This window comes from Trachemys scripta, chromosome 9 (genome assembly GCF_013100865.1).
Source record: "Trachemys scripta elegans isolate TJP31775 chromosome 9, CAS_Tse_1.0, whole genome shotgun sequence".
Taxonomy (NCBI): Eukaryota; Metazoa; Chordata; order Testudines; family Emydidae; genus Trachemys; species Trachemys scripta.
This window is the reverse complement of record NC_048306.1, coordinates 44,709,004-44,724,216: the sequence shown is the minus strand read 5'-3', so window position 1 is coordinate 44,724,216 and position 15,213 is coordinate 44,709,004. Positions and strand designations below refer to the sequence as shown.

General features: G+C 50.0%; 1 protein-coding gene across 9 annotated transcripts in view; it reads left to right on the top strand.

The window, feature by feature from the left end:
- Positions 1–1,161: 1,161 nt before the first annotated feature.
- The window catches only part of PHKA1 (phosphorylase kinase regulatory subunit alpha 1), a 74,250-nt gene continuing 60,198 nt past the window's right edge, over positions 1,162–15,213 (top strand). For 6 of the 9 annotated variants that reach the window (XM_034781060.1, XM_034781055.1, XM_034781056.1 and 3 more), the window contains exons 1-4: positions 1,163–1,730; positions 4,517–4,675; positions 11,152–11,199; positions 13,148–13,316. In XM_034781060.1, coding sequence (XP_034636951.1) covers positions 1,653–1,730; positions 4,517–4,675; positions 11,152–11,199; positions 13,148–13,316 — 454 coding nt within the window. In that variant the 5' untranslated portion in view covers positions 1,163–1,652. Of the gene's footprint in view, positions 1,731–4,516; positions 4,676–11,151; positions 11,200–13,147; positions 13,317–15,213 lie in introns of all 9 variants that reach the window. The other 3 variants (XM_034781062.1, XM_034781059.1, XM_034781057.1) reach the window with 3 other exon arrangements.

Below are 15,213 nucleotides of genomic sequence, written 5' to 3'. Positions count from 1 at the left end.
TCCAAGGTGAAGTTTACTTAACAAGGCTTGAGCTAAAGATTCAAATAAAATCAAATATAAGGATTTAGAAACATAAGGTTAAAAATAAAAGAAAAACATAAGACGCAATCTATAGCCTATACTTATTGACAAGTTACTTTCCTGTCTAATAATCTATTTCTCACCCAAAGGTTATTCCCTGCAGTACTTGACCAGTCCAAGAGTTGGGAACCACTTTTCATGAGACATCCCCATTGACAGAAAGTCTCCTCATGTACTAGATACCAATTTGGGCCATTTCTTCTGCTCTCATACAGTAACCCAGGCCCAGGGGACCCCTTCTTCAGAGAACCCTCCTGGGATGTGTTTGTCTTTGTCAATGCTCAAGTCTCCACCTGAATCAGACGTTAAGCATGGGCTGGCTCCTGGGATGTCCATTGTTCTCCCTGTTGATTGAGTTAGCCCTGAGACCTGCCTTACCTTAGGTGGCAAGTCTCACTTCAATAGTTTTGAAACCTACTGTTCTACATTTTACACATCTCATCAGCTATCGGCCTAGAAACATCTGGCAGTAACCATGGCACTCTGCTAGTTCTTAGCTCTCTGAGGAGACCACACACAACCCCTTCACTGTAATAGCAGGAAAATGGTCGGACACGGATGTGTCACACGTCTGTGTCACACCCGCCGAGCTGGGTGCACACAGGCACACCCCAGGTAGGCTGGTGGCTCCGTGAACTACCCTGTGCTGTGGGCTCTCTCGCACACCATCAGGGCCCAGGGGTGTATACCCCAACCCAGTGCCGTTCCCCCTCTGTTCTGCGCGGGGATGCGTGCGACTCAGACCTTCCCCGTCCTCCGAGTCCGGCACTTTCCCCACGGCCCCTAAAAGTAACAACCAAATCCAAGTAAACTTCCGAAAGAGACGTTGCCTCTGCTGGGTCCTGGCAGTTCAGTAGCTCATGGGGTCCTGACGGCGGCGTTCCAGTCGCTCTAGGAAATAGCGGCGTCGCGCCCGGTCCTTGTTGGCTTGGCTCACTTCGGCTGTATACACTCTGCCTTGCTCCGCCTTCCCATCCTTTAATGGACTCTCTGGGCAGCTATGGTGCTGCCAGGACCTGGGGGGCTGAGGCCCCGCCCTCTCCTTTCTCAGCCAATCAGCGTGTACCGGGATGGCTAGCCGGGGTCCGTGCGCAGGGATAGCAACTGGCGCGGGCTGTGGGGGAAGGAGTTGGGCTTCGGCCGGGTTTAGTCTGCTCGGGCGGGGCAGCAGGGAGTGAGTAGAGCCGAGCCGGCGCAGGACAGACCGAGCGCTCCCCTCAGAGCGGCCGGTCCCGCCGGCATAATCCGCGTCCCCGCCATGATCCCCTCCGGCCGCCTGTGAAGGGTCCCGGCGAGCTGAAGTCTGCGAGGGGCTGCGGACGGCAGCAGGACCCCACCCGGCGAGCTGCGCTCTGCGCCTTCCCTTCCCCCCGCTGGCTCTGAGTAGAGGCTGGTTCCGCTTGGCGAGGGTGCGACCCGTTGGAGCTGGCGCCTCGGTGCGTTCGGGGCTGCCCGGAGAGCGCTGCCAGGCTACAGCTCACCGGCGCCTCGGGCAGTGGTTTGTTGCTTGTAGTTGCTGGCAAGTTTGACGCTGCTGGACAGTGAGGTCTGAGACCCCCTTCGACCAGGCCATGAGGAGCAGGAGTAACTCCGGGGTGAGGCTGGATGGCTATGCCAGGCTGCTGCAGCAGACCATCCTCTGTCACCAGGTGAGGTGGGCTGAACTATCAGGGCGGCTGCTGGCGGCCAAGGGGAGGTGGGCGCCGCCGCGCTGACTGGGAGGCTGATAGCTCAGCTCAGTGCTTTGCACTGGGGTGTCAAGCAGGTGGGATGATGGCACTTAATTAGCGTTAGTAGTGTGCTGCTCCATCTTCGTAACACTTAGTAGACTCTATTAGATCACTGTAACCCAAGGTTGGAAATGGGGAAACTGAGGTAGAGAGCTTCTTCAAGTCCACGTGTGTTGGAGCTCGGATTGTCTAGCTATCTTTAGTACTTGTCTAACTCCCTCTGGTAGTAGCTGAGAGCACCCTGCAATCTCTAACGTATAGCCTCACAACACCCTATGAGGTAGGGCGTTGCTGTTATCCCCACTGTACCAATGGGGCACTGAGGCACAGAGATGCTACCACCCAGGTCCTCAAAGGTATTTAGCTGCTTAATTCCCACTGAAATCAATGGAAGTTAGATGCCTAAATACCTGTGAGGGTCTGGGCCTAAGTTACTTTCACAAGGTCACACAAGAAGGAATTAAGATTAGGGCTCCTAATCCAGGCTAGCACCTACCGCTGGACCAGCCTTCCTCTCTGGGAGGAAAGAAATTAGAAATTGGCATCCCATGGTTTACAGTCCTGTGTTCAAACCACTGTGTTACCTTGCTTTTCTGTGAATGTTGTGTTTGCTGTTCAGTTTCCCTGGATATAACAGGATGAGGCCATTGGTGCGGGGGAGGGGTGAGGGAAATGCACACTTCTGAGAGAAGGCAGCTGAATGTGGGGGAATCAAGTCATGTGGGATCTTCAGAGAAGGGATGGTTACTCCCCTGTAAATCTTCTTCTCTGAAGATGTCCTACTGGTTCCTGTCCTCCTGGGGTGCAGCATGCTGCAAACAATGTGGTGTGGGTGGGGTAGAGGTACCTAATGTCAAATAAAGGGCATCCCATTGTTTAAAGTATTCCTCTGCCTTTCTGACCAGTTGTGATTCAGCCATGGAAAGCTCTGACGCTAACTAGAATTAGCTGTTCTAGCTGTGGCTGTGGGAAAGCCTTTTCCACTGTGTATAGCCTTCCCTCTTCAGTCGAGAGAGCACCTTCCCCACCAGGCCCTTAAAAGGGGTCCCAAACAATGAGTGTTTGTGTTACACTGGAGCAACTGATCTAGTGAATGGGGTTTTAAAATCAGGCCAGGTGAACTGAGATCATAGAAGTGGTTGAGGAAGTTTGGCAGGAACCTAGTACAAATGCAGTGGTGTCTGTTTACATGTCAGTCATGATCTTTGCAAATGCCAGGCTGCATGGTGCTGCAATGCCCACATGACACACTAGCTGTCCTCTTGGAGGAGTAGCCTTGCTCCTGCTCAGACTCCAGGCAAGGCTCTGGCAATTAGTGGTGTATCCTAGATTCTCTTTGTAATGCAGTAATATTTGGGGTTGCTGCCTATCGCAGATTCCTGAGCAGAAGGGGTGATAAGGACCAATGGAGCTCAAAAATGTGTGAGAGAAAAGGGTGGTGCTCCTGTGCTGGGCAAGCCCTTGGTGTGCGGTTGGTGGATGGGTGACTGGATTGGACTCAGCAGAGAGGATCAGTGCACTGAACTGGTGTAACGGCTCATTCTGGAATTTGACTGGTTGGCTGTGCTGTAGGAACCACTGAGATGATGCAGGCTGTGATTAACATCTTCTGAGCTTTGAGGAACCCCGGGGTCATGTCCTGCTGCTGTTGGGATGTACATGTGTTCTGGCACAACCTTGGTGGATTGCTGGGCCACTTAGGCGCATCTGGCTGCACAGAGGAATGCTGTAGCCTGATGGACATGGCAGCAAGGAGTCTTAAGCTTTGACAGGTTTCAGAGTAGCAGCCGTGTTAGTCTGTATCCGCAAAAAGAAGAACAGGAGTACTTATGGCACCTTAGAGACTAACAAATTTATTAGAGCATAAGCTTTCGTGGACTACAGCCCACTTCTTCGAATGTTTTGACGTTGTTCTCCTCAAATTCAAGCCTGAGTCCTGCAGTGTCTGGAGCCTAGTCCCTTGTGCTCACAACACAACATGCACCTGGCCACAAGTCACTTTGGGGGGAGACCCTGGGAAAGTTGTCATTTTCCTGTCACCTCCTACAAATGTCGTGCTTCCAGAGCAAGGGTTAGGCAGAAGTTCTCAAAGTAGGTCCTAAGAGATCTGCATTTTTAAGATGTCTGCTACATTGCTGGCTCTCCCTTGTGAAACATCTGCCTTTGCAGCGTTGTGATCTGTACCGGTGATTGCGGGTTTGTGACTTTTCAAAAATAAGATGTCTTGAGCTTCAGAGAATTTGTGATTCTAGGGAGGAAGGAATGTCCAGTTTCTAGGACCCCAGCACAGGACTTGGGAAATCAAGGTCCAATTCCCCTCACTCTTCCATAGCTCCTTGTGTGACTTGGGCCAAGTCACTGAGACTCTGTGCCCCAGCTTCCCCATCTGTAAAATGGGGACAGTAGCACTGCCCTACCTCACGGGGAGGTGGGGTGGTGGTTGTAAGATAAAGATCTCCTGGTAATGGCGGGCCAGATGGGTAATCAGATAAGTATGCTGATGTTGCCTTGGCATATAACACTGAGCCCTTGCTTTCCCTTTTGTTTGTTTTCCTTGTGGATAAACAAGACTCTCTAGTCCCGTCCCCCCCCTCCATTCACAACCTGTTTATCTCCCTAATGGCCGGCCTTCCCCCAAGTTTTCAGGGCTGGAAAGCTGATTTCATGTCTTTTCCTCCCTCACCTGACCTTCCCTCATGCTGCAGGACCCAGTGACAGGATTGCTCCCAGCCAGCTGTGATCACAAAGATGCCTGGGTCCGGGATAACGTCTACAGTGTGCTGTCCGTGTGGGGCCTGGGCTTGGCGTACCGCAAAAATGCAGACCGTGATGAGGACAAGGCAAAGGCATACGAGCTGGAGCAGGTATGAAAAACCTACAGGAGGGATGGCTTGGAAAGCTCACAGCTGATTTCCTGAGACTCGCATGCAACTCGAACCCTCTAAACACTGGAGACTGAACTAAAGATTAAACTCTTCTTGTAAGCAGGGCCCCTTGTATTTCATCACACAGTAGTAGAGGAATTTGCTGTGGAATCTCACGTTACTCACAAAACAGTGCACCAGAATCACGGTGTTGATTTTTTTTCTTTCAAGATTAAGGCTTCTAGTCCTTACAGTTGGTTCTGACACTTAAGGTTAACAGGTGCACCCAAAGTCTGTCTGTCTGCTGACAGCCTGAAACGATGGCTCTGAGAGGAGTGAACTTCTCCAGTTCCACTCACCAGGGTGTTTGTCACCATTAGGCTTCAGAGTTAACACGACTGCTCTCCATTTGAGTGAAGCTTCTATCTACAGTATCTATCCCACAATACCCAAACGCTTCCTAGGAGCCAGAAGTCTCAGCTGCTGAACCCTCCAATCTCCCCACCTCTTCTCCCCCATTTCACAGAACCTTCTACATGGCTTTTTTCAGCAGAGAATTTTGCAGCATGGTGGAAATGTAGGGGCAGTATTGAACTTAGTATTGAATTACACAGTTGGGGATCTGATAGCACAATGACAGGCACTTGTATAAGAATCATAACTAGGCAGATGGAAAAGGAATTCTTTTCTGAATGTCTCAATCACTTTCATATTTAATTCAATAAAATCCCCTCCCCCTCTGTCTTTGTTCCTCCTGGAGCTGCTGAAGATTCTTTACTCTGCACTGGGGGAGTAGAATCTAGTTCACTTGCCATGGGATCTTGTTTGTCAGACTAACATAAAATAAACAAACCCCCAAAGGGTCTGACATTGGAGATACAGCGAGAGCATAGTAACAGACCCATGGAGTTTAAGGCCAGATCATCTAGTCTGTCCTCTTGTCTATCACAGGCCCCCAGCACCTACACACAATCTCTCCCTTTGCACCTAGCCTTCTGGGATGAAAAACCTACAGATCAAGTGTCACTTGCCCTTTAAGCTATGCTGTAACAAATCCCTCTCTGAGGAGAGCTGTATGTGATGGATGGGCTGTGTATCTGTTAAAGTTCCATGCTGTATTTCCAATATTGTTCTTGCTCTCTTTCATGTAGGTCAGCTGTAAGAAGAGAGGCAGGATGGTCCAGTGGTTAGGGTGCTAGCCTATGACTTGAGAGCCCCAAGGTTCAATTTTCTGCTCTACCACAGACACTGTGTGATCTTGAACAAATCACTCAGCCTCTCTGGGCCTCCGTTCCCCACCTGTACAATGGGGATGATAGCAATGCTCTGCCTCATGGGGTGTTATGAGGATGAATTTATTAAAGTATTGAGAACCTCACAATCTTTGGTATTGGGGGGACCATAGAAGTACCTTAGATAGAAGATTGAGGGAAGGATTCTCTGTTAATCCTTATCATTCAGAATTAACCCCAGAAATATCCAAAGGAGATGTGGAGCCATTTTGGACTGGTGCTCTTCAAACTGCTGATAGTATCTTCAGGCCCCAGATGGGGAAAGTCAGGGATCTAAAAGCTGTTCTCGGCCAAACGGTTTGTTCTCTGACTTGGAGCTTGCTGAAAAATTCCAGGTGAGCCCCGGGAGTTCCCTGAGTAAGCCTTACTAGGATCAGAGGAGAACTCTGGAGTGCAAACAGTTCGTGTGTGTGTGAGCTGCTTAGAACTCTGGGGAATCTGTATTTGTATCCTCTAAATCATCAGAGAAACACTTGATGACTCTAACATTTTAGAGCCAGGGCTATTTCTCATAGCACGCTAACCACTGGCTTCAGGTTAAATCCACTCCATGGGGAGCCTTGCAACCAGAAAAACACATGGAACATATAGTCTAATGGGGGAGCTGATTGCCTTGGCAGGATGGCATTTCAGACCCTCTCTTCCCATGATGTCCCTGGTGGATGGTTTCAATTTCCCTTGTATGTCTTTTCTGTAGATAGTTGGCTCCTTTGGGCAGGAATGCAGGACTTGATGTTCCCTTCAATGTGGTGGGCGGGAGAGACAGGCAACTCCCTGATCCTGTGCCAGGCCAGCTCTGGAATGAGTTATTTCAGCCTAGTGAGGAATGGAGGGTAGGTCCAGGAAGAGTGTCTCTTGTGGCATTGTGAAGTCTGCATTACAGGGATAGGAACATTGAAACTGCATGACTGGAATGCTTACAGCTCAATGCTAGCACCTCTAGAGAGAGAGACACTTAAGGTATTTCTGCACTCTCTATTGTGTGTGTGTGTGATATCTTGGTCAACATGAAAAACCAGAGTACTCACTAGGGGAGAGAGAATAACTAACTACCCAGTTTCAGTGGCACAGGGCAGTGGGATGTTACAGCTGAAGTACTGCATGCAGTGGGCAAGTATCTGGGTTACAGTTGGATGATTCACTTGTGGATGACACAGAAGAATTGAGCATTAAGAGGGCCTTGAATACAGTGAGGATTTGAGGCAGGATGGTGAGGATCTGCTGCTGGCAAGATGGGAGTATAATTGCAGACCCAATGCAGGGGGCAGTTTGGAAAAGGCGCAGGGGTGGGAGTGAGCAGAGATGACAGGTGGGACGCAGAGCTGGCATTGTTAACAGAATGGACGTGGCTGGAGATAGAGACCCAAGTGGGATTGTGTTGGGTAGGGAATCATTCAGGTGATCATAGAATATCAGGGTTGGAAGGGACCTCAGGAGGTCATCTAGTCCAACCCCCTGCTCAAAGCAGGACCAATCCCCAACTATATCATCCCAGCCAGGGCTTTGTCAACCCTAAGTAACCCATTCTAGTGCTTCACCACCCTCCTAGTGAAAGTTTTTCCTAATATCCAACCTAAACCTCCCCCACTGCAACTTGAGACCATTACTCCTTGTTCTGTCATCTGCCACCACTGAGAACAGTCTAGATCCATCCTCTTTGGAACCCCCTTTCAGATAGTTGAAAGCAGCTATCAAATCCCCCCTCATTCTTCTCTTCTGCAGACTAAACAATCCCAGTTCCCTCATCTTCTCCTCATAAGTCATGTGGTCCAGCCCCCTAATCATTTTTGTTGCCTTCCACTGGACTTTCTAATTTTTCCACATCCTTCTTGTAGTGTGGGACCCAAAACTGGACTCAGTACTCCAGATGAGGCCTCACCAATGTTGAATAGAAGGGAATGATCACGTCCCTCAATCTGCTGGCAATGCCCCTACTTAGATAGCCCAAAATGCCGTTAGCCTTCTTGGCAACAAGGGCATACTGTCGACTCATATCCAGGTTCTCGTCCACTGTAACCCCTAGGTCCTTTTTTGCAGAACTGCTGCCTAGCCATTCGATCCCTAGTGTGACGTTATTGACATAAACTGGGACCGTATAGATCATTGTTGCAACCAAGGTCCTGTAGTGGCACCCAAATCTTGTGTAAAGGGGGTCAAATGGGGTGTCTAGGACAAGGTTATGGTTTACTGGTTATGATTATGCTGTCTATATGTGTGTATCAGTTTTGTAGTTGAAGTTATGAATATTGGCTCTATACTGTCTGTATGGCAAATTTATGCTATGCTTCTGGGTGACATCCCAGACAAGCTGAGATTAGCTCTGCCTAGCCTGCTTGATGGCCCATTAAGGACCATCAGCTATACAATGGACCCATTGAGAGAAGGCAGGTACGCCTTGTAACTCAGCAAAGTATGCAGGGACTGGCCCATGTGACTCCAGACTCCATTTTGCTGTAATTTTCCACAGTAAGAACAAAGAGGTGTTCTTACACCTGGAAAAGACTATATAAGGCTGATGCCTCATCTCCATCTTGTCTTCAATCCTGCTTCATACCTCTGGAGGAACTTTGCTACAAGCTGAAGCTTTGAACAAAGGACTGAGGACCCATCCCAGCAGGGGATGTATTCCAGAGACTTGATTTGAACCTGCAGTTTATTCCATCGCTGCTGCAAGCCTGAACCAAGAACTTTGCCATTACTGTATGTAATTGATTCCATTTAACCAATTCTAACTCTCATCTCTATCTTTTTCCTTTTATGAATAAACCTTTAGATTTTAGATTCTGAAGGATTGGCAACAGCGTGATTTGTTTGGGTAAGATCTGATTTGTATATTGACCTGGGGCTTGGTCCTTTGGGATCAGGAGAACCTTTTTCTTTTACTGGGGTATTGGTTTTCATAACCATTTGTCCCCATAACGAGTGGCACTGGTGGTAATACTGGGAAACTGGAGTGTCTAAGGAGACCGCTTGTGAGACTTGCGGTTAGCCAGTGGGGTGAGACCGAAGTCCTTTTAGTCTGGCTGGTTTGGTTCACCTTAAAGGTGGAAAAAACCCCAGCCTTGGGCTGTAACTGCCCTATTTGAGCAATTTGTCCTGAGTTGGCACTCTCAGTTGGGTTCCACCAGAACCACATTGTCACACCTAGTCTGTAGAAATACATGGGATTCTTCCATCCTAAGTGCAGTACTCTGCACTTGTCCTAATTGAACCTCATCAGGTTTCTTTTGGCCCAATCTGCTAATTTGTCTAGGTCCCTCTGTATCCTATCCCTACCCTCCTCCCAGTTTAGTGTCCTCTGCAAACTTGCTGAGGGTGCAGTCCACGCCATCCTCCAGATCATTAATGAAGATATTGAACAAAACCGGCCCCAGGACTGACCCTTGGGGCACTCTGCTTGATACTGGCTGTCAACTAGACGTGGAGCCATTGATCACTACCTGTTGAGCCCGACGACCTAGCCAGCTTTCTATCCACCTTATAGTCCATTTATCCAGCCTATATTTCTTTAACTTGCCGGCAAGAATACTGTGGGAGACCATATCAAAAACTTTGCTAAAGTCAAGGAATAACACGTCCACTGCTTTCTCCTCATCCACAGACCCAGTTATCTCCTCATAGAAGGCAATTAGGTTAGTCAGGCATGACTTGCCCTGGTGAATCCATGCTGACTTTTCCTGATCACTTTCCTCTCCTCTAAGTGCTTCAGAATTGATTCCTTGAGGACCTGCTCCATGATTTTTCCAGGGACTGAGGTGAGGTTGACTGGCCTGTAATTCCTTGGATCCTCCTCCTTTCCTTTTTTAAAGAGGGGCACTACATTAGCCTTTTGCCAGTCATCTGGGACCTCCCCCAATCGCCATGACTTTTCAAAGATAAGTTTCCAGAAGCTAACACCAGTGTTACTTGGGCTGATGAGTGGCTTGGATGATGAATGTCTGTCACTACTGTATGGTGGAGGAGAGCTGGACCAAATCCCCACCAAACGTGTTGGGGGCATCTGACTCGACACTAACTTCACAGCTGGCCAAACTTAACCACTGGATCCAGATACCCTGCTGGGAATCCTGAGTTGTGTGCCTTTCTCAGAGTACAGATGCTAGGCCCCCTGAACCCTACCAGGTTTATTTCCGAGATCTGCAGTAGTAGGACAGCAGAGAGTCCACTACAGTTAGGCATTTTCTTCTATCAATGTTGTTATATATTAAATAGATCAGCACTTTGGCGCTTGGCTTCTCTTCCCAATGAGGGGGTTAGTGTCTATCTGGCTGAGGGATATGACTAGCTAGCACAGCTAAATGACTTGTATTTTTAAATCATAATGTGGTGTTTGTGCTGAGTGTGATGACGCTCCAAGCCTAGCACCCATGGGTAAGGTCTGCTTTCAGTGAAGAATCCCTGCTCTTGCTCTGCCTTCTGGATCCTCAGCAGGCCTGCTCCAAGCTTTGCATGGGGACCCAGACTGGCTGGTCAGCTGGGAGCTCCCTGGCTATAGTGCCCTATGTGCGGTGTGCAGCCTTGTTCCTCTTCTGTTAGGGGAGGGGTGGGCATTGCCCAGTCTGGGCCACCATCTAGGCAAAGATGCCCTGATTCCCTGGGGAGATCCAGGGGTTACTTCCTGGGGCTCTGGCAGCACCATATGGCATGGGACACGAGCAATACATGTCTCAGCAACATCTGAATTTGCCCCAGGTGGAGTTGAGCTACCAAGGAAGGAGGAGGGGTGCAGGGGTCCTGCTCCCTGGGGAACCATCAGATTGGTGTCTCCCACTCCCTTCTGGGGTCCCACAGGTAAAGGCAGAGGTGTGCTGTGCAGTGCGGGACAGACTGGCCCAATGCATGGTGGCTGACCTCTCTCTCTGCCCTCAGTCTTGAGTCTTTTTCTGTGGGTGTAAATGTCCTAACTTAGTCCTTTACCTTAACTGACTCAAGGCTGATGCAGTCCTGGGGATTTTTCTCCTCCCGCAGCAGCAGATCGGGTTGTCCCTCGTGATCTGCTCTGCCCCAGCAGCTCCTCCCTCAGCCACTTGCCCAGAAAGTAAATGCTGTGGAGAATCTGAGCTGTGGGTACAATTACAGGCCTCAGGGCTCTCGAAAGGTCATGGGCCAGATGCCATTGCTGAGTCAGTGCTCTTCCCATCCAGGGATGTGTTTAACAGGCCTGTTTTTCGTTCCTTTCTGCAGAGTGTAGTGAAACTGATGCGGGGATTGCTGCAGTGCATGATGAGACAGGTATGGTACAGATGGTGTGTCTCCAGCTGAAATTCTCCTGTTGTAACACACTGACTCAGCAGAGATCTGCTAACAGACTGATGGCAAAAAAGCATTCCTGACCCAGGCACAAGGGTCTCTTGGGGAAGGCTTAAAACAAGCCTAGACCCCAGTATCCATCCAGTCACTGAACGTTCTGTCCATGCCATGGAAGTAGTGTTCTTACCGCGCTAGCCTAGTGTCCTAAAGGAACCCTTTCCCCTACAGGCTGCCAATCCCATTGCCCCACTGGCATTGCCTCCTTCAGTCACTTTGCGTTCATACCATCAAAGTGACCCCTTTCTCTAGGTGTGCTGTATGATGCAAACACACCTGGGAAGGTTCCCTCTGTGGCCAGATATCCTCCCCTCGTGTCAGTGGAGTTTTGTGGCCCTGTAGCCAGTTGAGACATGAAAGTAAAGTACCATGGACTTGGAATTTCCTGTCTCAAATGGGATTAAAATCTCAGCCTTTCTACCCTGATAATGATACCAAGTGTGAATGAATCACAACTCTGTTCCCATAAGGTCCCCTGGTCTCTGTTGCTGTCCTTCTCTGAATCACTGTTTCCCTTTTACTGCGTGCCCACCCCCCCCCCCCCCCCCAAAGTCTCTGAACCATCTGGTGGCTGTTTCCCAGCTCCTGTGTATCCTTTGGGCCTCAGCATGTTCCAGCGAGCTGCCTCCTAATGGAGCAGTCTCCACAGCACCAGCTGGGGAAATGGAAAGGCTGCTATCCACAATCCCTCCAGGTAGATCTTCTCCATTCTGTACTAATGCCAGCTGTGCCAAGCCCCAGCCAGACACCAGGCTAATAATAATATCTAGCTCTAATATGACTCCTCCTTTCCCCTGGGCTTGTACCTGCTGTGCCAGAGCTAAGGGCCCCTTCGTTCTCAGAACATGGCCCAGAGTGATATTTTTTTGTTGCCTTCTGGAGTTCAAGTACAAAATGCTGCAGTGTCTCCCAGTGCCCTCTCCTATGTTATCCACTGGATCAGTTACCATGATGTTTGGGGTGGCATAAGAAGTGGAATAGATGTGTTTGTGTCCTGGCATGACACAGTCACACCGCAAACAGTTACAGCCTGTGTGAACCACAAAATGTCTGCCTGCTTTCCTCGTTGCCATCCAACCAGTGGCTGAAGTGGGCATACGTGACCTGGAGTGCCTGTGCTGCTTGGGTTGCGGACATGCAAACCTAGAATGCTGTCCGTCCCCAAAAATGGGTACTGGGCTTGCTGTGACCTAGGCAGGGGGTGAAAGAATCCTCCTCCAGGCTCTGGGGACTGGGTGGATACTCAAGGTCTTGGGTTCCTGAGGAGCTGCTCCTCCCCCCCGACTCCAAAGACCCTATTTCATGTTAACCATCCTCCTTGCCCAGGAAGGCGGGATGCAGCTACCTTCAGAGCCAGCCCACGCCTGCCCTCAGGGGCTGCTGGTGCTGTTAGAATGGCTGGATATCTCTTCCTCCCCCCCCCCCCACTCCCTGAGGGTACCGGGCTGCCATATAACTCACATCTTTCATATAACGAACTTGTGACTCCACTGAACTGATAGCAGTGGCCCCTCTTTGTGTTAGTCCTGGCATGCATGAAACATCCACACCTATCCCTTGCATGTGGGCCCTGGAGCTATCCAGGAACCTCGCTCTGGCCACTGAAGTGGTACTACCCTAACGGGGTGAAGTCTCTCCTTTTTTCCCCTCCCCTCGCAGGGCAGTTCTTAGCAGGCAGCAGTTCCAAGAAACCTGTAACTTGAAGCTGTTTACTCTGCAGCGACTCATAACCTGCCTACAGGGCTACATGGAGGGTTGGGCTAGGACATCCTGCTAGATCCCTCCTGTGCCCCCGGCCCACCCCACAGCCCCAGCTGTGAGCATGGCACTGGGGAAGCTAACTGTCTGTTCTTTTTCTAATGGAATGCTGCAGGTGGATAAGGTGGAGGCATTCAAGCACAGCCAGAGCCCAAAGGACTGTTTCCATGCCAAGTACAACACCCACACCTGTGCCACTGTCGTTGGAGATGACCAGTGGGGTCACTTGCAGTTAGATGCCACATCAATTTACCTGCTCATGTTGGCACAAATGACAGCCTCTGGTAATACTTGCATCTAGGCATCTCTCTGGTGCTAATTGCTGTGGTATTGCAGCACCTTGGGGTGCTAAGGAATTAAGCCTTTCTGCTCCCTGAGAACTAGGGAAGTATTATTATCCCTGGGGTACAGGTGGGGAAACTGGGGCACGGGGGGTGGGAATTGATTTGTCCAAAGCTGCAAGGGGGTTGGTGTCAGAGCTGGGGAGAGGACACAGGTCTACTGAATTCCAGTTCTGTGCCCTGTCCGTAACTGTGAACTACTACTCTTGAGCCTGACAAAATTCCTCTGCTCCTGGGTTTATCAACCTGTTACCCTCAATGTGATCTAGTGCTTAAAGTAAAGCCTAGGAGATCTGGAATCTGTCCCTGGCTTTGCTAAGATTTATTATGCAGCCCTGGGCAACTTGGGTCTCACATCTGAGCCTCAGTTTCCCCATCTATGCAATGGAGGTGATAATGCTGACCTACCTCAGAGGGTTTGGGGGGCTTCATGGTTGACTGAGTGTAAAGAGCTTTGAGGTGCTTAGCTGGAAGGCACTGAAGAAGTATTATCCAGCACCACCAGCTGTCTTATAGCCATGATTCTGGGTTTCTCTGTACAGGCGGAGACTGAGCTCGGCCTCTTGGGGGAACAGCACAGAGGGGGGAGGGAACAGCTTTCAGCAGTCATATGCTGTTCCTGCACTGAGGTAATTCACCCTCTGCTCCTTGCAGCATGTTTCTGGTGCGTACAGGGCTGGGTCCCCAGAGGATGTCTTGGAGCCCTAAAGTTCTCTACCCCAGCCTTACTAGCCCTGCACTTTAGAGAGCGCATGACTCTTGAGCAACAGTGAAACTTGCCTGACTGCTCAGCTAGCCAACTTGTGCTGCCCTAGAGTTGGCTTTGTAAGGAAGGTGGAGCAGCACTTACTTTAGGGCACACTACCAACACATAGTGGCTTCCTTCATAGGCTTCACAGCAGAGTGAGCTCAGCATGTAGAGCTGCTGTTCAGAGGTGGCTGGGATACACTGGCAGGTGCAGGACCTCCAAAGGCAATGCATGCAGACGAAGGGAAATCAGGAGGAACTGACTGTGTTAACAGGGAATATAGACTCTTGAGCTGACAAGTGCCTAGCCTGCAACTACTGCGTATCCCCCGGTGCTCTCTGAACGCTGACAGATCAGATAACCGCACTTAGCTGTGCACTGGTTCCCTGTATCTGTATGAAGTCCCTACCGCCGCTAATCTGCTGTCCTACAAGTACGGCATGTGACTGGCAGCTGTGGGCAACACAGGTTCAAATTCAGCCCTAGAATAAGTGGGTGCAATAGGGCTGAAGCCAGCATAGCTGTGCCTGCTTATCCCAGAGCTAGACTTGGCTGGCAGTTCCCATAATATGTCAGTTTGGATTGGGTGGGTGCTGGGGACAGCAGGAGTCTGGTTCAGATTGAGCTCAGTTGCTGCTCTGTTGGCTGTTTGGTGGATGATTTGGCCTCAGATCAGTTCCTAGGAGACAGGTGCCCAAAAGACACCAGCACAATTGGCAGCCTCAGAAGATGGACTTAGGACTGAGTGTGCCATGGAGCCCAGGTTGCTTGGGTCTGGGCTGAAGCGTGTTGGCAGGGGCAAGTGTGTGGAGGCAGCTTCTGTTGTTTCAGCCTGATCTGTACCTGTTCTGGGGATGGCTGGCTGGCTGGAGGTGTCTGGCCTCCAGAGGTCTCAGGTTGGTGCCTTCACTAGGGTGAAACTCACTTTGTTTTTAAATGGCTCAGACTCCCCATTCTTGTCTAAGGTTGGTTTAAACTAAAAGGGTGATGCTAAATAATACACTAGGTTTAAGCCGCCATGAGAGCATCCACATGGGCAGTCACACTAGTTTAGCATCCCAAGTTCAGTTAAACTGGTGGAACTCCAAGAC